We start from the raw sequence: 21,175 nt of genomic DNA, 5'->3' as shown, positions 1-21,175 counted from the left end.
CCGCGTTTGAATATGTGGTACGGTATCCGATACTAACTCATCTCGTAGCAGACAAGTTTAAATCTGTCAATATACGTTTACCTTGAATATATTTATTTTTACAAAAGAAAAGATTAGCTAAATTTATTTAGAAAATATTATCAAATTATCCAAAATATTTTTATTCAACAAATATTAGAGGGTTTAAATATCTATGAGACACAAGTCAATTTATTATTAGTGGACGTAATAACTTTGAGAAGCAAATTGGACATACCCAAAGAGATTTTTCTCCTCCCCACCACTAGAGGGCGGCTCTACAATGGAGTCAGTGATTTCATGGGGGCCGCCATAGCTCACTTAACAATGGCGGACTTTGCGTACTATGTATACATTTCTACAGCGCGTATTACGCGAACTTCTGAACTTTTACGCGAGTACGCACTTGATTTTGGCTGCTCCTCGGTTGCTCCTTTGCTAGCGTGTTAGCACGAGGGGTGAGCCTACCGTTGTACTGCCTCGTTGTCATCCAATGCTCCCCTTGCGCTCACAAAACAATAGTACAGGGCGTATGAAGACTCCGCACTCTAGCAGTCACTGGGGAAAATCTCTTTGGACATACCGTAAAATGACGAACTAGTCTACGAACACACAGACCCACCGAACTAGGAAACTAAACCCAAAGAATTGTCAACATAACATAGGCCCTACGACTACGTTGCGTTGATGAGCTGCGTTACCTCTGTTTGCGGCAAGATGGATAGGTTTGAGTGGACAAATGACGCACTACTTCCCCATGAAACTTTCGTAAAGCAACAGCATGGTGTTCGTTTATATGATGGAATGCAGAAGGTGTGTTATCTTGGAGCTGGTGTGGACGAGATTCAAGGTTTACCTTGCATTTCCTGCGCTGGCGCTGGTGTGATTGATACCTTTTCCAACATATATTTCAATAGATGGGGCAATAGACTTTCGGCTATATCAAATGGTAGGGAATGTGACCACGATGACAGGTTAACAGGTTATAAATCAAATAAGAAAAAAAAATTGCTTTGAACTCTTGCAAGATACAAGAGCCATTCTTCTGTTCAAATTGATAGTAGCTGGTATACACAATACCACTCACCAGTAAACTTTATTGTTATTAGAGCGTCTAACTGTTAATGTAGTGTTAGATCTACTAAAATTTACTAGGGGCCTACTCTACTAGTCTACAGTGAGTAGATACCTCTACAGAAATAGATGTTCTACTTCTAGATCTAGATAATGCTTGATCACTAGATATAGGCCCAGTTAATTTTTTATTAAAAAGGGGGTGTAGTATAGTTAGTGTGAGTGTGTTGTGTGTGTGTGTGTGTGTGTGTGGCTAGAGACCAGAGCTGAGTGTCTACACGCAAGTGCAGGGAAGCTAGATCAGATGTCAGACATTCTAGAAAATTCCCAGTCACTGCTCATGATGATTAATTAATTTAGGTTTACAATAAAAATTTGGTATCGGGACTTTCTGGCTTCTGTGCCAGTCCTGTGCTAATTTTAGACATGCGCGTGCACCTACAAATTTACAATTTCCTCCATATAGTTTTCTCGAGTTTTCTCAGTCCTTAATATCTCTGTTAGACTTGATCTTTGTCTTGCAAAAGATGTCAGCAATCAAATGTTAGGCTGAGTTATGATTATTATGGCACTTTCTCTCTAACTTGAAAATTAGACTCCTTCAAAAGACAGTACTAGATACCAAGTCAAACTTTTGTTCTAATTTACTTCTAAATGAAAAGAAAAAAGTAAGACACATCAATGAATGTCACAGTCATGCTAAAATTGAGCCTCAAGTTAGGTTGAATGTGAACAAATTGCTTAGTATGAAGCTTGGGAGAAGTTATTGTGGTAATATTATAATTGACAGAAGTTATAGTTTTGTTTCCGAATTTTTGGTGGCCCACATATAGTTCCACCTATGATGTTTTTCAAAGTAGGATGAATCCTTTTTACTCTTGTTTTGTCACTTCTGTCATATATACACAGCAATACTAAAATAGTCTTGGAGGTTTTTTGTATTGTTTTTGCTCTTTTTTTCCTGCTGCACAGAGAGCTCTCATGAAGACTACGGGGGAACAGCTGCTGGTGTACAGTGCTGCATTTTTTTTTTTTTTGAATCTATTGTTGATCATTCCATTTTCACCACATCTCTTGTTTATCTCTCCTTCCTTGGTATGTGTATCGCTGCAAAGTGCCCAAGGGCAATTCTGAGGATAAAGTGGGACAAAGGAGCACACTAGATTTACATATATATATGTATATATATATATATATATATATATATATATATATATATATATTATTTTCTTTCCCTTTTTTTTTTTTTTGGCTTGTGTTTTAGACAAAGTTTAGAATAAGAAATTGGATTTACTGGAGCACCAGTGGCAATCCTGGGCCAGTGAGGCTGGACAAGGCTGATTTTTTTACTAGTAAAGTTTTCTACTGACAGAGGTGGATCAAGGCCAAACTAGGCAAACTAGCAAGGCATCTCATTTATCGCACATACAGAGTATAGTATCACATAGTAAGCAGATGAAATGACTGTTGTGTTTTGCTATTTCAGACCCAATTTGACTATGGAATTGCCATCGTGACAACTCACAGACTCCTATGGAAGGACATGCAGAGCCAGGTTAGTCTCAGTACCAGACTCGTGTGAATATCCCTGTTGTATCAGAATATTTGAAATTTATGCTTCATACTTTTTATATGCTTTTTGTTAGTCAGTCCTCCATAGACAGCGAACAACAAACCCATCTGCTAATGAGCAAAACAAACAAACCATGCAGAAACTACATGGGCCATTTGAGTGCAGTAATGTATGACTCCTGCCAGGGGCCCGTTGCATAAAACTCCAACCGGATTTTTTTTTTTTCCGGTTGAAATCACAAAATTCAGGTTGGAAGCTCCCAACCAGAGTTTTTATGCAACGGATTTTACATTCTTGGGTTAGTAACCTTAAAAAATTCAGGTTGGGCAAATCCCAACCTGAATTTTTTAAGGTTGCTAAAAAAATTTTATGCAACGGGACCCAAATGCAAAATTATGAAATGTGTGTGTGATGGTTCTGATTGTTCTTTTTTTCATTGCAGAACAAAACGAAACAAATAAACTACATCAAGATGAAAATGCTGTATGTCAAGGCTTTCAACTTCTTCATATAGTGAAGAGGTGAAATCTGCCATACTTTTTCAAATTCTGCAGGAAAAAAAAAGCATTTTAACATGCTATTAAGAGAGAGAGAGATGGAATAGGCCCTATTGGTGTTATTGCTAGTTTCTTAGTGAAACATATCCAGTACTTTTTTTTTTTTCGAGTGTTAAAGACTTGGTGAATTTATTTAGAGAGCTACCATTTAGTACCAATTTATTTTGCTTGAGGGGCCCAAAGAATAACCGTATAAAGCACTGATGAGGCTACCCTGAGTAAAGAATGAATAGATAAATATAAATATATATATATATATTATACAATTCCTCCAGATTGCAGGCAGAGATTTCAAAACTCTAATCTGTTCAGCCTTCAGTGCTTGCCCTTCATCATTATCTGTTCTCTCTCTCTCTCTCTCTCTCTACTATTCAGTCACATATTCAAGGTCATAATTTTTTTGATTAACCCTGTCACTATTACTATTATGATTTACGTAATCATATATTACCTAGTAAGGAAAGCCTCTTATGAGAACTTAAAGGACAAGTTCACCTTCATTAACATAATGATTGAGAAAATGCAGCAATATTAGTACATTAGAACATATCAGTGAAAGTTTGAGGAAAATTGGACAGTCTATGCAAAAGTTATGAATTTTTAAAACTTTTGTGTTGGAACCGCTGGATGAGGAGACTACTAAGGCTCGTGATGTCATATGAGTACAACGGTATAAAGAAAATGTAAAGAAAATTCAACATATTTTCACGTCTTTCGCATAATTAAAAGAGCACTTGACTTACCTCTTTCTGAAGGTAATGGGAATAATATTACCCATAACATATGTCAGTAACGAGTCAAGGGAATGTGTACTTTTTTCAAAAGATGAAATTTTGTGAAATTCTCTTTATATTTTCCTTATATTGTTGTACGCATGTGACATCATACACTGCAGTAGTCTTCTCATCCAGCGGTGAATGCACAAAAACTTCAAAAATTCATAACTTTTGAATGGATTGTCCGATTTTCCTCAAACTTTCAATGATGTGTTCTACTAATATTGCTACATTCTCTCAATTCTTATGTTAATGAAGGTGAACTTGTCCTTTAAGTCCTTTTTTTATAATTCTCAGATACTATTAACATATTTTCTTCTTTTAAATTTTGTGATTCAAAGTTTCTTTTTCTGTTATTACTGTGTAAGTGGAAATGACATTGTGATTAGAACATTGAATGCAAACCGTGTAACACACTGCACTTGAAAGAAAACATTTTTGACTTGTAAAGTAGTGAAAGTGTTTCATAGCTGCATGTCACATGTTGTTTCATACACCTTTGTCTGTCTTTGCTCTGTGACAGGGAGTGATAGGACTGCACCTTGGCCTTGTCATCTATGCTGAAGAAGATCCAGAAAAATCTGGTAAAAGGTAAGATTCACAAATCTTGCATACATCAAGCCCCCCTCCCCTACAGAACAAATTTTGCTGAGCACTGCTTTGTTATGTGAAGTATGATTATTACCATGAGCATGGTGAAGCTCTTTGAAGTGATAACAAATTGTGACAATATTGTTAATGATGATAATGATGAAAACAATATTAATGATCAGGGGTGGATCCAGGAATTCTGTAAAGAGGGGGCGCATTTACAAAATCAAAGGGGGGGGGGTGCACGAACCCCTCCCCCCATTTTTCTTTTTACTTCTTTTGTTTCAACAAAAAATTAAGGGGGCGTGCGCCAGGTGCGGTCCTCCCTGGATCCGCCACTGATGATAGTAATATTAATAGTGATCATAAAGATGGTAATGATGATAATAATGGTTGTAATAATAAGATAAATCAACCCCTGTAGGGGAGCTGTATACTTTGCTGAAGAACAGGGCAGTAAGGACAGTGGCACATCAATATCTAGCTTGTGTAATTGTACACGTAGATCTTTTGCAAGATGATTTTTTTTTTTTTTTTTAACCAGGCCAATTTCAGTGAAATCCACTTGCTTATAATTTTGTCAGTGACAATAATTTAGAACATACTTCAACATCTCTCCCAAATAGTTATCTTTTAGCACTCTCATTCCCTAAAAATTCACCCAAATTTCCACACCACAAATATCCTAAATTTACAGTCGCTTCGAGTGCATTCTGTTGCAGCCTTTATGCAATCATTACTATTTGTCAAATGTTTTTCAACATGTGTTAAATGTTTTATATATTGCACGTAATATATACATGTTTTGCTATTGATCCAGGGATTGGATCCAGCATTACAACTGAAGAAAGCACACACAAAGAAATGTATGATGATAATGCACTTGGCTTGTAACACCTACATAGCTCCTACTACATAAGTGTCTCTGAGCACTTATTCCATCTTTTTAGTTCTGCTAACCTTAGCAGACCCATTCTGTTTGAATTCTCTTTGCAGAAAATCCATCGTGCAGTTTACACTGCTACTCCTACAAAGACAAAACCTTGTTGGCTTCTCAATTACCTGTATGTGTCATGTTGTAAATCTAGCATGTAGTAATGTATGTGTTGTGCTGGTAAAATGTCTGTAAAGAAAACTCCAATACTCTAATGAGAACAGGCTATGAGATTTCTACTGTACTTGCGCAAATGCTGAAAATAAACTTTTTCATTTAATGGTATTGTGTGTAGATATATGAGAACTTCGTAAATGAAATCTGTTTGTAGATCTGTATGACATATCAGGTGATGAATTATGAAATAAGCATTTTCTTCATCTGATTTAAGAATTAATTAATCAATGTTGCATTATTAATTTCTTTATCCTGTGGCTGTGTATTTGTATGAGAATATCCAATTTTTCACCATCTCTTTCCGTTTCAATTTTCCAATCATTACATGTGACCTGCTAGTCCCAAAGTGGTCATCCACCTCCAACCTGCCCCTCCCAACAAGGCACCAGGACCAGCAATGAGCAGTGTCAACACCTACATCAGACTCTCCTTCAAAGAGGCAGGCAAGACAGAAGTAAGTACAGTCAAGCCTGACTATAGCTGCCACTTTAGGGAGACAAAAAGTGTCAATACCTTGCACTAGATATCATCGGGTGAGAATGAGAAGGACGTTGAGTTGCCTCTAAAGTCATAGTGTTCGAAGCACCTTAACCCCCTTCTCATTCTCACCCAACAATATGAGCAGTGGGCAACAAAAAGTGTAAGAACGTGGAGTTTTAAGCGGAAACCTAGCCTTACTTTGTACTTGCGTATATTTTCACATACAGATATGTATAAGAACAATAGCATTTTCTATGTTTTTGTCCTTTGATACGTGGCAAAGCTCCCAGACATCCAGTGTAATGCAAATTTTCTGTTGAGGGTCTTTTTTTTTTTTCAAAATCCAATTCAGCTATTGAGCTTTCCAGTGAGATGAGATATTAATACCACATGCCAACCCACACATGCACAAGGCATATAAATGTTGGGACACAGACAGGAAGAGGAACCTTACTCATGCTTGAATACTGAAATACACCCATCTATTTCCCCATGAGCTATCTTGCACATGAACACATAGTGACACCTCCCATGTGTAATTTGACAGTTTTTCAGGTGCTTATCGGAGCAGCTGTGCCGTAGACTGTGGGAATTCATGCCTGCCGCCCAGCCAGCAAAACCCACAGCTCAGGTAGGTGACTGGGAAATGGACTGGAAGAAAGCATACCAGATTTACATATCAAAATGGAGGAGCATCTTAAGAGATGATTGTAGCGAATAGTGTAATGACTCAAGGATGTCATTTTGGACAGCAATACAAAGAAAATAAAAGAGAATTCCAGAAAATTGTATTTTTATGAAAAGTACACATGCCATCTGCTTTGTTACTGACATTCATGTATGTTAAGGGTAATACTATTTTCCCTGTTTTCTGAAAGAGGTAAGTCAACTGCTCTTCATCATGCTAGAAAACTGAAAATGTATTGAATTTCCTGTATATTTTCTTTGTTGTCCATAATGACATAAAGTGTAGTTGTCTCCTCGTCTAGTGATGATGTCACCGAAACTTCAAAAATTAATAACTTTTGAATCAGTCCTCTGTTTTTCCACAAAGTTTCACTGATATGTTCTACTAATTTGGCTACTTTCACTCAATCTACATTTATATTTGGGCTTTGGTTTCCTTTAAAGGGGATGGCTAGTAACTGATGAGTGGGAATCAGTGGGAATGCTGGAGGATGATTGTTCCAATCCTTGTGGGATTCATTTAAGAGTACATTATATATATATTATTGTGTGAAAATTATTTGCGTCAGAATGGTCTCATATTCAAGTAATGTGCAGTTTAATGTTTCTAGGTTAGCGTGCCTGGTCAGTGACGGAGCATTAGTCTGCACATTACTTGAATATGAGACCGTTCTGAAGCAAATAACTTTCACACAACAGTAGACATATAATGTTCTCTTAAATGAATCCCACAAGGATTGGAACAATCATCCCTCAGCATTCCCACTGATTCCCACTGATCGGTTACTAGCCATCCCCTTTAATCAAAGAAATGCATTGATTATTGTATACACCAAATATTTTGTAAGGTTTTTATTTTCATAAACTGTGCTATTGAAGCTAAAAACATGTAAAAATATTAACTCTGATCTTAACATGAATGTGACATGGACACAAAAATTTCTTTATTTAGTGCTGTACTTCACAATAGCAATGAACCACTCGCAAGATTGTCAGGAAGTCCCGATATGCGAAAATTACTCTCTTTAAGTGTATGACATATATAGTAGTTGTTGTATTAGGGAACAGATTGAAAATAAAAGTTTCAAGAACTTGAAGAGATATATGCAGAAGAGTTTGTTTGCTTTCTCTGCTTGCAGCCCCGTTCCATCCACAAAGGCATCGTGGGTATCGAGCGGAAGCTTGAGGAGAAGAGGAAAGAGACGGATCAAAATATCACCAAGGTAACGTGGTTAAAGATGTGGGTTCATGAGAGATGTTGGACATGTTTTAGAATTGAAGGTCAAGTTTTTAGACCCAATATGCCTTAAATCTATGTCTTTAAACTATATGTGTAAAAATAATTTTTTTTTTTTTTTTTTTTTTTTTTTACATCAGAACATTTTCAAAAGTATGTAACATCATCGTAAAGTATTGTTATCCACATGTTACCAGTTAATTTAGTAATCTGTTCCTGCTAGATAAAGGGACAAATAATTAATCTTGAATGTCACACTCTGTTAACACGGAAGTATGTAGGAATTATGATTTTTACACTATTCATGGAGGGTATAACATCAATATCCAAGTATTGTTATCTACAGTGTACATGTCAATTAAGTTATTTTCTTTCATGTTGGTGGTGCTGATAATCTGCATATACTGCAGCCACCCTTAACCCTCTGCCTATATGGTAACCTGGCAGATAATGTGTGAAGTCTGTAGAGATTTCACAATCAGGCAGCTAGGGAACAGGGTAAAGGATTGTCAGTGTAAGAGCATTGGAATGCTAAACATTCATCTACTATAATGGATATCTCCTGTCTTAAAAAGCCTACTAGTCAAATGAAGGAAAGACATAATTTATGAGAGATGTTGGACATGTTTTAGAATTGAAGGTCAAGTTTTTAGACCCAATATGCCTTAAATCTATCTCTTTAAAATATATGTGTAAAAATACTTTTTTTTTTTTGACATCAGAACATTTTCAAAAGTATGTAACATCATTGTAAAGTATTGTTATCCACATGTTACCAGTAAATTTAGTAATCTGTTCCTGCTAGGGACAAATAATTAATCTTGAATGTCACACTCTGTTAACCCGGAAGTATGTAGGAATTATGATTTTTACACTATTCATGGAGGGTATAACATCAATATCCAAGTATTGTTATCTACAGTGTACATGTCAATTAAGTTATTTTCTCTCATGTTGGTAGTGCTGATAATCTGCATATACTGCAGCCACCCTTAACCCTCTGCCTATATGGTAACCTGGCAGATAATGTGTGAAATCTGTAGAGATTTCACAATCAGGCAGCTAGGGAACAGGGTAAAGGATTGTCAGTGTAAGAGCATTGGAATGCTAAACATTCATCTACTATAATGGATATCTCCTGTCTTAAAAAGCCTTCTAGTCAAACGATGGGAAGACATAATTTATGGTTTGATGTTCAACCCATGAAACACTTGCCTGGCATATGCTCTCACCTTCATAGAGCCAATAGGCCTTTGATCACTCCTACTGTCTAATATTTGCATCTTTCTACTTTTAATAGGCATTTGAAGATTTGAACAAGCTCATGACAAAGGTAAGTTAAACTTCATGTAAATGGAAACAATCAACATCTGTTGTTGATAATAATTTGTTGTTCCTGTTACAAATAAAGAAAGAGACATGTAATAAATCTCATATGTCATGTTCTAAACCTCAAGTACCAGGTATGTAAAACTGATAATATTTGCTCCATTTGTATTGGGTATAGACATTATATTTCCAGCATTTTAAAAGAAAACAGTGATTCTGTTTTGAGCTTACAGGTTTATCAAGGATATACATGTATTTTCAATAGTGCTTTAGCAATTGAATTCCAGTGCTACACACCTAGTATCATATAAATAGACATTTAAATTTGTAACGGCAAAGTATGTGTTCTATGTAGAAGGATTCTAAACGTTTACCTCCCCCTTTTAGAAATACAGATAAATTGTAAAGTGCAATGCAAGTCAGTCAAAATGAAAGTGGAACCATGGATGAATATAAAAAAAAAATAAGGAGAAAAAGATGTCAGTGTTCGTGTATGTGTATCCATCTTGTTCAGTGCGTATAAAAAAAAAAAGAAAACGCAACAAGATTTGATTTCAAATTTTTGAAGGTTGTGTTAACTTTACACCAAAGTGAGTAGCAACATCTTAAAACCACATATCTCCTCTTTCCAATGATATCTTATTTATTCATACATGGTCATGAATGGCTGAGTAATCATTCTTTTTGAACAATGGGTCAAATTGGACTTGGGACCAAGTTTAGAAACTGCAAGAATCATTGCACCTTATTAGAAATTAACTTAACAAATGGAATAATGAAATTAATAATCGCAACTTACCATTGCCTTCTTTTGGATATCCCTTTTTAACATTACATCCCATGCCCCTCAACATGGCCACCATTCCTTTCCACACAGAGATTAGCTGTTTTTTCCATCTCACGCACAGCCCTGCGAATCATTGGGGCTTGGTGGCGTAGAGCTTCAAAGTCATCAGTGATTCTTTGTCTCAGTGTTGCAATGTCAGGTGGAGGGGTAATGATCACTTTGCTCTTGAGATAACCCCAAAGAAAAAAGTCACAACAAGTCAGATCCGGAGATCGTGGTGGCCACTCCACATCATGATACAAGGCAATCACCCGATTTCCAAATACCTCAGCCAATCTGTTTCTTACTGCAACTAGTCGATGGGCTGGTTCGCCATCCTGTGCCCGCCATAGGCTTCTGAACACACCCCTTTGTTGCACAGGAAAATTTTCCATTAATTCAGGAATCACATGTTCATTTAAAATTTGTAAGTATCCATTTCCGTTCATGTTGTTTTCAAAGAAGAAGGGCCCTAGGAGCAAACCGTTTCCACAAAGTCCAGCCCAGACATTCAGCTTTTCTTTACGAAACTCGATGTCATAGTTAAATGCAGGGGGATTACCTTTAGGAGCATACTGGCAAACATTACATGTATGTGTTGTTACCTTTCTGTTCATCCAGCAGCTACTTTCGTCTCCAATGACAAAATTGCTTAGGAACCAGCCATCTGCATGACACTGATCAATAAACCACTGGCAAAATTCTAGTCTTCGTGGCAAGTCTCCAGGCAAAAGTTTGTGCCTTGCATTCATTTGATATGGGTGCCATCCGAGGTCCAGTCTTGTGATCCGATTAAATGTTGCAGATGGAAGTCCCAATCCATTTCTTCTGGCACTGACATTTCTTGGATTCTGCTGAAGGAGATTTCTAACTGCATCAATGTTTTCCTCAGATCGTCCTGTTTACCGCCTTCCAGAGTTTCTTCTGTTACGATTGAGGCTGGTCCCTGTAGCCTGATACTTGGCCACATTTCGCAATATCGTGCATCTGGGTGGAGGATCACGGTCAGGAAATCATGCTCGAAATGCATCTTGCACAATCCTTGAGTTTTGGGTGCGAGCATACTCACTCACCACAAATACTCTCTGCTCTGTAGTCAACTGAGGCATCTTGGACCCCGTTTACAGTGCCAGGCTCGGCCGCGGCCAAGCCCCCCTTCATTTCAGTGTAAATGCGCAAAAGGCCAAATGCGGGGCCAAAATTGGCCGCGCATTTGGCCACGCTCTGGAGGTGGTCTCGGCTGCGGCCGAGCCACGGCTGAGCCCGGCCTTTTCTCCGTGTAAATGCAAACTGGGCCAAATGCGCGGCCAATTTTAGTCTGGCTTCCAAACTCTCTGCTCGTATTATTTCGCTATTCAGGATATTAACCCCCTCAACGTCTAAAACTAGTATATTTTAAGGTGGTTTTGTCCTGCAAAGGATTTTTTCTTCGTAAAGGCCTTTGCCCGAACGGCAACTTTGTCGCCACGGAATCCAGTTGGCAAAGGGTCTGAAAACCAGACTATACCAAATTGCGTTTGTTTACAAGCAGAGCGCCACTGCGACAAAATATTGAAAGGTTTGAATTAAAAGCGCGGCCGAGCCCGGCAGTGTAAACGGACGAAATTGCGGGGCTCGGCCGCGGCTCGGCCCAGCCCCGCACTGTAAACGGGGTCTTGGACACTGATGACAACTTAATGAGCAAATTACTACACATGCTTGTTGCAGGGCTAGTGCCTATGAAAAGCAGATCACTGCAACAAATATTCAATCTAGATATTATGTAATTTCTCACCTGTTGAACATTCCAAAAAAAAATGGAGCATCCAGATATTATGGTATGTTTCACCTGTCTGAACATTCAAAAAAAAAAAAAAAAAAGGAGAGTTGAAAAGGATTTATGCTGCTCTTAGTCTTACTAACTGAAACTTGGTCCCAAGTCCAATTTGACCGATTGTCCAAAAAGACTGATTACTCAGCCATCCATGACCCTGTAAGAATAAATAAGATATCATTGGAAAGAGGAGATATGTGGGTTTAAGATGTTGCTACTCACTTTGGTGTAAAGTTAACACAATCTTCACAAATTAGAAATTAAATCTTGTTGTGTTTTTTTTTTTTGATATGCACTGTATAATGCACATTTCCAAAATGTACTTGATTGTCTTGAGACTAAATCAAGCTTCTAAAATGTTCTGCCAGTTTGTAAATTGATATGATAAGTTGTACACTTTTATTTCTGTGTACTTCTAATTTGGCTTGTATACCAAATATTTTACAATAAATACAAATATTTTGATTTTCCATTTGCCATTTTTTCTAGTTTTTATTGGAATGTATCCAAATTATATATCAAGTCAGTAAGCATGTTATTAGACTGTCTTCATGTATGCTACTTAATTGCTTTGCTGTTGAAATAAACTCTGCGTCCATGCATGTATGGTTTCCTGTGTATGAATATCTCTCACCTACTCACACACAGGCAAAGGAGATGGTAGACCTGACAAAAGTCATCGCAAACAAGATCAAAGAAAAGCAAGGAGACATAACGGATGATGAGGTAATATCAACAAAAAATACATGCCATTTTATGCCTTGGAGCAAAGGTTGTCAGAGATACTGTGTGTTATGGCTGTTGTCCAGCCATCGTAGTGTGAAGGAGGTATATTTCCATCTGTCATCAGTCATAATGTTTTTTTTTTTTTTTTTGTTTTTTTTTTTGTTTTTTTTTTAGTGCAAGAACTCAAACATTAAGTTTCATCAAATGTCTTACACATGTGAAATATTATTATAGTACATATGCAACGTTACAATAACACTTGTAGGATCCAGTGTAATATTTATGTAATGTTTATTTCATTCACTCAATATTTGTGGGAAGTTCACCTCATTTGGTGCGGGATCATAGTATAGGAAGGCAATAAGAGTACTAAAGTGATGATGCTACGGTCTTTTGTTGTAGCGTAGTGCTGGCTCCACATAAAATACCCTTGCACAAGGCTTTGGGCAGTGAGTTGGAACCAAGTGCAAGCATTGTTAGCCATCGGTGTGTTGACATATATTCAGGTTATGTGAGATTGTTTACAACCAGTTTGTTTTTAACCAGTTTCCATGGCAACGAATGGCTATGACATCACATTACGTAGTAGATTTGTGTGATTTACCTGACAGAGAAGGAAATTTAGATGAAGGGAGTGATTAATGCAAACTTGGCAAACTTGAGCAAATTCAGACAAGGATAAGTGAGATATGATTGTTTGAATGTTATTTGATTTTCTATCATGATTTGTACCAATAAACTTTCTTGAATACAAAACTTCTCATTCACTTAATGCATGGAAAGACCAAACTGAAATGATTTTCAAACTTTGTGAAGGATTCTACTCCATATTATTTTGCAATCAAGAGCAAGACAGAAGAAGTGTTTCTTTTGAGAAAGAGTGAACTCATGATATTCTACATAGAGCATAGGTGTTTATATTCTAACAAAGTCATTGTTGTGTGCAGATGATAAATGGAGAGATCTTGTCAGCAATCCGATCATTGTTTGGGTGAATCATTTGAACGTCTACCTGACAGGAGACAGAATGTAGAGGCCAGTTTGTTTCCTTTTAAACACCATAATGCATGGATAGCCAATGAAACATTGAGAAACTTTGGGATGTAGAGAGTGTGAAATCAATATTTTTGCCTTGGCCAAATCTTGAAGATAAAGTTTCTTTCTTTGTTTTGTTTTTTTCTTATTATACGTTTGTATGTGTCAATTTAATTTAACTAAAACAAAAGGGGTGCTCTGTGCTTGATAGATATGTTGTTGATTTATCCCTGTCCAGACGGTGAAATTCAAGTCCTATCTGCTGAGTCTTGGTATAGCCAACCCCGTAACGAGGGAGACCCACGGCTCAGGGCTGAAGTACCATGAGGAACTGGCAAGGCAGCTGGCAGATGTCCTGACGGCACCCGTAGAGGTGTGTAGAGATGTCAAAGCTCAGTTGTCTCTCAGTTCTATCAAATCAGCATGTGGTCTGCTATCTCCAAAGCTGTTAACATATAAGGCTACGTATGACGCTCGAAGCAATTGCTAGAGTACACATATTTGTTTTTGTCTATTTCTTGAAAGGCAGGATGTAAAATTTCCAGTTTCGATCATTCTACACATTACTGCCACTATTCAAATACTTTTAATGTTACTGCTATTATCAACACTACTACCTGTACTATTACGACTACTACTACTACGACGATTACTACTACTACTACTACTACTACTACTACTACTACTACTACTACTACTACTACTACTACTACTTCTACTACTACTACTACGTACTACTACCACTATTACTACTACTACTGCTGCAACTACTACAACTACTACTACTATCACTACTACTACTACTTCTACTGCTGCAACTGCTGGTGCTTTTACTATTTTCACTTTCACTACTCCTTTCTATGCATTGCCACAGCAATTCATAATTCTTGATCTAACTGTTCTCTATATTAAGTGATATTTGATGAGATAAAAATACCATGTAGCAACATGTCAATCCTGGTGACGCTCAGTACAGGAGAACTACTCCCAGCAAGGTCCCCTTCTATTTGTGAGAGAATTGTTGGAGACGGTATCCATGTCAACGTTACCACTGAAACCATCACGTCCTCAGGAAATCTTGTTGCAGAAATCATCATCTTGTTCTTATTAAAAATGGCAACTCTTAATTTTACTATGTAATGTATCCTATATTGGAGAGAGATTGGATGGAACTGGTGAAATTCAGAAAATCTGCAGAAAAAACCCCCAGAAATTGACAAATGTTGAACAATTTTAGATAGAAATCGGTACTTCAATCTTCTAAACTGTGTGGCCAATTCACGAGGTCTAAACAATTCAAGAGTTGTAAATTTGTTATAGACGTAGCAATTTTGAAAATTCTCCAACTGAAATGAGCAATCATGTGTGAACAACAAATGGCTCACATAAAAGAAAACATCCTCTTTACATTGTGAAACACTTACAATGAATATCAGACCACAAATATTAGGCTTCTAGTACTTGACAGGTTAAATCCTTGGAACACTTTACCGAAGTATTGATGTGTTCATATTTCTCTGTGTTTGTGCGATCCTACACTCTGTAGGAGAATGGAGGTATGATGGCAATTACTGATGTGTACTGCAGAATAAACAGAGCTCGAGGGATGGAGGTAAGTGATTAGCTGCTGTCTGTCTGTATCAAAGGAAAATAGTCTGTAGAGAGAGATGTATCAATCTTTCTTGTATTAAAAACCGAAACTAGAGTAATACTATGAAAGTTGTGGCCATTGGGATGGCAGTAAGTCAAGAGGTGAATCAAAATCATTAAACATGCTGTTGTTGTTTAACAGTTTAATGTTGTTAGGTGTTTGTTTTGTTTTTATACCCCCGCCAAACGAAGTTTGAAGGGGGTATATAGGAATCAGCGGACGGTCGGGCGGTCGGTCCGTTGCAAATCTTGCGTCGCGAACTACTTCCTCAGTTTTCAACCGATTCCCATAAAACTTGGCACAGATGTGTGCCTTGGGTTGTAGATGTGCAAGACGTATTTTTTGACAGTACCCAAAAGTACGTTGCCATGGTAACGGCATATTATGGGCAAAAATGGGTACAAATCTTGCGTCGCGAACTCCTCCCACAGTTTTTGATCAATTTTTATGAAATTAGGTACAGATGTTCATCTGAATATGTTAATGTGCAAGACACATATTTCCGCAGTGGCAAAAAGTGCGTTGCCATGGTAACGGCATGTTATTGGTAAAATAAAGGGCAAAATGCTTCATGGCAAAACTGCTTCATCAGTGTTCTTCCAATTCTCATGGAATTCATATTGAATGTTTGTCTTAGGATATAGGTCAGCATGACACATTTCTTGACAGTGACAAAAAGTATGTTGCCATGGTAACAGCTCACATATTATGAGCCAAAATGATGGAAAATTTTGTGTTGCAAACTACTTCCTCAGTTTTTGCCCAATTTCCATGAAACTTGGTACAGATGTGTGCCTTTGGTTGTAGATTTGCAAGACGCATTTTTCGACAGTACCCGAAAGTACGTTGCCATGGTAACGGCATATTAATGGCAGAAGATCAAGGAAAGATCTTGCGGATTTAACTACTTCCTCAGTTTTTTGACCAAAGCTTATGAAATGTTGTTTGGCGGGGGTATAACCAGTCGCTGTAGCGACATTTCTAGTTTAATTTGAAGTGGAGCTAGAAATTCTACATGTACGAAATACTGCGTTTTATCAGTCACATAGAGTATTATTAGCTAATCTGACAGCAAGAAGGAAAGAAAGAAAGTAGTCCTCTTTTGATATACATGTTACTTGTGTTCAGTCAGATGTGATAGGAATAAATGCTGTCGTGGTCTCTTCACAGCTTCTGTCTCCAGATGACTTGATTGATGCCTGCCAGCAGTTTGAAAGGCTTCGGCTTCCACTCAGGTAGTAACAACTGCTGTGATGCCCTGCCAAGAAGTACACAGGGCATTCCTATTATAATGAATACGGTTATAGCAAAATTCTCATTACCACAATGTAAAAATTCAGGTCCCAAAATTATCATCTATATTATCTTTATATACTTTGCTGATTAAAAAAAAAAAATAATAATGAAAAATTCAAATACAGTTCGATCTCGATTATCCGGCCATGTCGGGACCGGCGCTCATCCGGATAAGCGAATTGGCCGGATATGGGAGACGCAATGTTAGTGTATATAGCTGCCGTCCAAGCTGCCATCCCAGTGCACTGGCAGCTAGACAGGTAGCGTACCCCGCAATGGTGGTGTAATCTATGCTAGCCTGCGCAAAATTGTAGTCCCTTCTGCACAAAAATAAAGTATATCTTTATGTGAAAATCATACATGTTTTACCTCATTAGATATTGAGAAACTTATCATGCACATCTTATGAAATTAGTGAAATAGATCCATGAAAGTTGCTGTTTTTTCTCAATTTTTGGATGAAAAAAAAAGTCCCCCACTGCGTGAACGCGTCCGGATAATAGAGATTTCCGGATAAAAGGAGGCCGGATAATCGAGGTCGAACTGTATAACGAAAATAAGCTGCCAGTCCTGTGGACTTCGTTATAATGGAATCACCTTTTTTGGATCACGGTATTGTAATATTTATCTCTCTCTCTTTCCTCCATCATTATCATTATCATCATCTGGGTTGATATTATCAAATTTGGTTATCAGTAATAATGCACTAGTGTAGAGCTTTTTTCACGATTGTGCAAATGCTACTGTGCAACAACTTGATAACACCAGCATTGTTCAATGCATGAAACACACGTGTGCATATACATATACACATACATATACATGTAAGTACTTACAGATGTATACAACGATGATACATGTACATGTAGGCAATGCACACACAAGTCAGATAACCTGTCTATAGTGGCCACCTGTCTATAATGACAACTGTTTTTGTCTCCCTTGGGTGGTCACTATAGACAGGTTTGACTGTACATACGTATGTATACCTGTCTACCATTAAACAGTGTGTTAAGTTAGGTCACAATATACCTCTGTCTGTTGGAAAACCCCATATAGAATGTTCCTATCATTGAAGAGCAGCAAAGAGTGAGCACATCCTGGTCTGTCACTTATGATTGTGTGCAGAGTGACTGAACCCAAGTTAACAATCTTTCCTTCCCATTCAGAACTTAAACCTAGACCTTAAACTGGGACCAAAGGTAGTCCAATTGTAAAAAGAGCATTGTCAAAAGGTGTCAGATTTCAAGCATTGAGATGTATTTTCTCATTCTTTCCAGGTTACGAAAATTCACCAGTGGTGTGATGGTGCTGGAGTCTGTATCTCAGGGAGAGGAAGCCGCAATTAACGAGACAGCAGAACTGGTGAGTGCCACACCCTCCTTCCAATATCCCTCAGATTCGTCCTGTGCAGCTTGCTATGAACTTTCTTAATTGCTTTATAGCTTCCTAGTTCTATATGCCATTTTCCAGCGGCTACTAATCATTGCAAATAGACCATGAGAGAAAGGGTTTAGTATCTGTTAATCATTAGGGACACATGTTTTACCACACGTTACATCATATTTGCAATCTGGTTTGCTCTTTTATGAGAAATGAAGCCTGATCCTTTCACTGGTAACTGTTTTATGTCTTGTTTTTGCTGTAAGGAACTCAAAATGAAAATACCCTCCATAGTCTGCCCCAAAATGGGAGCATCACTCATGATCATCTTCCGTAGTGCTCTGCAGATTGTCAAAAGCTGCAATATCTGTTATTACAACATTCATGTTTGGTATATGTTCACAGCTGTGTTGCAACACATTTATGTACGTATGTTCCATGTTATTGCATAATCTTTGCCCAACTATGTACCTGTCTTTTTTCCTTGCCTCACAAAGCTGAAAAACTTGGGGTCAATAAGTGCTGATGAACTTGCCCAAACTGCTGGAGTGTCAGTGATGTTGGCAAAAGGAAGGTGAGATGATAATTCACATACAGTTGTACACAGCAACAGTGTTCTCTGCAAATCTTTGATTGGTATTTCTTTGTGAATTGTCAAGGCCCTAGGGGATTACCAGGAATTGCAGAACTAATCTATTGAATCAGTCGAATGAAATGATACATGTGATGTAAAGTTTGTTGTAGGTCCGTGAGTTTAGAAAGCATGTAGGAAAAGAGGACAAAACTATCATGAGAGCGTCATCAGTATGGAATACTCAAAGAGTGATAGGTTTTCTTATTCCCAGCTGATGATATCTTGTGTTTGTCTCTCAAACAAGTAAACAATCAAATGAAATGATACATGAGATGTTAAGTTGAGAAAGCATGAAGGAAAGCTGGACAAAATTTGTAGTGATAATCTCATTAACATGGACTACTCAAAGACTAGTAAACATAGGTTTTCATATTCCCAGCTGATGATATCTTGTGTTTATCTCTCAAACAAGTAAACATAATAGGTGAAAATATGCATGTTCAGTGATGTGATTCTCTGTCATTCCTGTAGTTTATCTAACTTTAGTCGGCAGTTTTAACCCATGTCGTGAAAGTGTACTGTACAGGAATCAGCTATTCACTCTTTTACCGGCTGAAGTAACCACTTAGGCATATATTTGTCCTGCGTTGTCTTTATTTGCTATGGTCATTTCCCTGATGGTATCTCTTCCTTCTTTCTCCCACGGTAGACTGATGGCAGCGGAGGAGGTTGGCAAGGCGTGTCGAGACGAGTCAGTGGAGGGGCTGAGATTCTACCCCAATCTCTTCTTCAACCCACCTACCAGTTGATGAAGCATCGTCAGCTCATCCCTTACACATGATGGAAGTCTGTTTGACCATGTTACCCAACATTTCATTTTCTGCTTTCTACCAAATGATCTATGTTGTTTCTTTGCAGCTTTGTTAATTCATATGAGAGCAACTCATACAGACAGGATAAGTTCAGAGAGTACTGCACATCATGACATGGAAGACTGCATTGATCTGTCCTCTAATATGTGCAGAATTGTTTGTCTGTGACAATGCTGCTTGTAGAGTTTGAAATATACAGGAAAGAGAGAGATAGAGTGGGATAGGTCAAGGAATCAGAAAGAGATGAGATGATGAGAAGAAGGAGGGATGGGGCTTGAGTCGACTAGACAGGACAAAAGGAGACAAAATAATCACTTTATATGAAACTTGTGAATCTGGGAGGAGCAGGTAAGGCGAGTGTACAATCAGCAATAAGTTGATGCTTATTGCATGCCCCTCCATTCACACGCGGTGAGATCCTCTTGCAAGACCTTAGTGATTTTTTTTTTTCCCCCTTGATGGAGGGGAAGGGGTTGGACAATGATTTACAGAAATATATTTTTAGATGTGGACAGTTTGACATCTGTAGGAAATATGAAGAAAATGAGATTAAAAGTTAGTTTGATCAGAAATATCATTTGTAGGCTATAAGTCAAAATGAAAAATATGACAATGCCTTTTAGATTGTGGAGCAATCTGTATAGTGTACCACCAGTAGATCAACACAAGACGGATGGAGTAGTTCCATTCCAGCTCTCAATTGACAGAGGCACTAATGTGGAAAATACCGATAGTCGATTCCGCTCTTCAGATGCTTTTTGTATGAAATTGTCACAATGTTTATTTGTTCCTTGAGCCCTATGCTAAGGATGTATGAGCCTGGAATATAATGCTAGTCTCAGTGCAAAAGTTATTGTAAGTGCTTTTTGTAATGATATATGGTAATTCTCTTATGTGTGAAATTAGTAATATACTGTATGCATCATATATTTCCCTGCAGAGTATTTTGTGAAATGGGACTTGCAAAACAATTTTACGAGAGATTCATCACGTGATCATGAACCGTAGTAATGGACTGAAATTTAAGTATCATCCCAGTTTAGGAGGCAGTGTTGTAATAGCTCGTCTTGAAGGTCTACACAATGAATTCATAAACATACTAAAAAAAGGTGTTGTTATGCCCTCCTTCTTCTTAGCCATTTATTCTTTTTGTCATTTCAAGAATGTGTGAAAAAATAAGAAGCAGTTATTACAGGAACAGCAACATATGAAACTAACACAATAGACTACAGATATACAGTCAACCTTGCTTACCTCGACGTTGGATTAGCCGAATATCACTTACCTCACAGGCAAAATAAATTGTTCCTATGGAGTTTCCGTGTGTTGAAACTTGCGTAGCTCGAAAAACTAACTCGAAGTTCGGTTACCTCAGAGGGAAATCTAATGTCCCGATCTTGATTAACTTATTGTTTTTTCCAGCATGTTGCTCGAAGCGAAATTCAAACATCACTCGGCATTTCCAACAGCGAAGACATATCACAAATCTTTCACACTCTATTGTAAATATTCTGAGACCCAGAACGATCGTGCGCCAAAAGCAATACATGGCTGGCAACAAAAATC

At 37.7% G+C, this 21,175-nt stretch overlaps 1 protein-coding gene across 1 annotated transcript; it reads left to right on the top strand.

Moving 5' to 3' along the window:
* The first annotated feature begins 721 nt into the window (after positions 1 to 721).
* On the top strand, positions 722 to 20,863 carry LOC140234695 (vacuolar protein-sorting-associated protein 36-like). Its single transcript, XM_072314729.1, has 14 exons — positions 722 to 831; positions 2,579 to 2,647; positions 4,522 to 4,589; positions 6,040 to 6,154; positions 6,728 to 6,811; positions 8,007 to 8,090; positions 9,405 to 9,437; positions 12,721 to 12,798; positions 14,072 to 14,206; positions 15,380 to 15,445; positions 16,655 to 16,719; positions 18,061 to 18,145; positions 18,661 to 18,737; positions 19,447 to 20,863. Exons 1-14 carry the CDS (start codon positions 736 to 738, stop codon positions 19,544 to 19,546), a joined length of 1,155 nt encoding a protein of 384 aa, XP_072170830.1. The 5' UTR covers positions 722 to 735; the 3' UTR covers positions 19,547 to 20,863.
* The last annotated feature ends 312 nt before the right edge of the window (positions 20,864 to 21,175 follow it).

This window comes from Diadema setosum, chromosome 11 (genome assembly GCF_964275005.1).
Source record: "Diadema setosum chromosome 11, eeDiaSeto1, whole genome shotgun sequence".
NCBI classification, from domain to species: domain Eukaryota; kingdom Metazoa; phylum Echinodermata; class Echinoidea; order Diadematoida; family Diadematidae; genus Diadema; species Diadema setosum.
The sequence above is the reverse complement of the archived record's forward strand: the minus strand, read 5'-3'. Positions and strand labels throughout refer to the sequence as shown.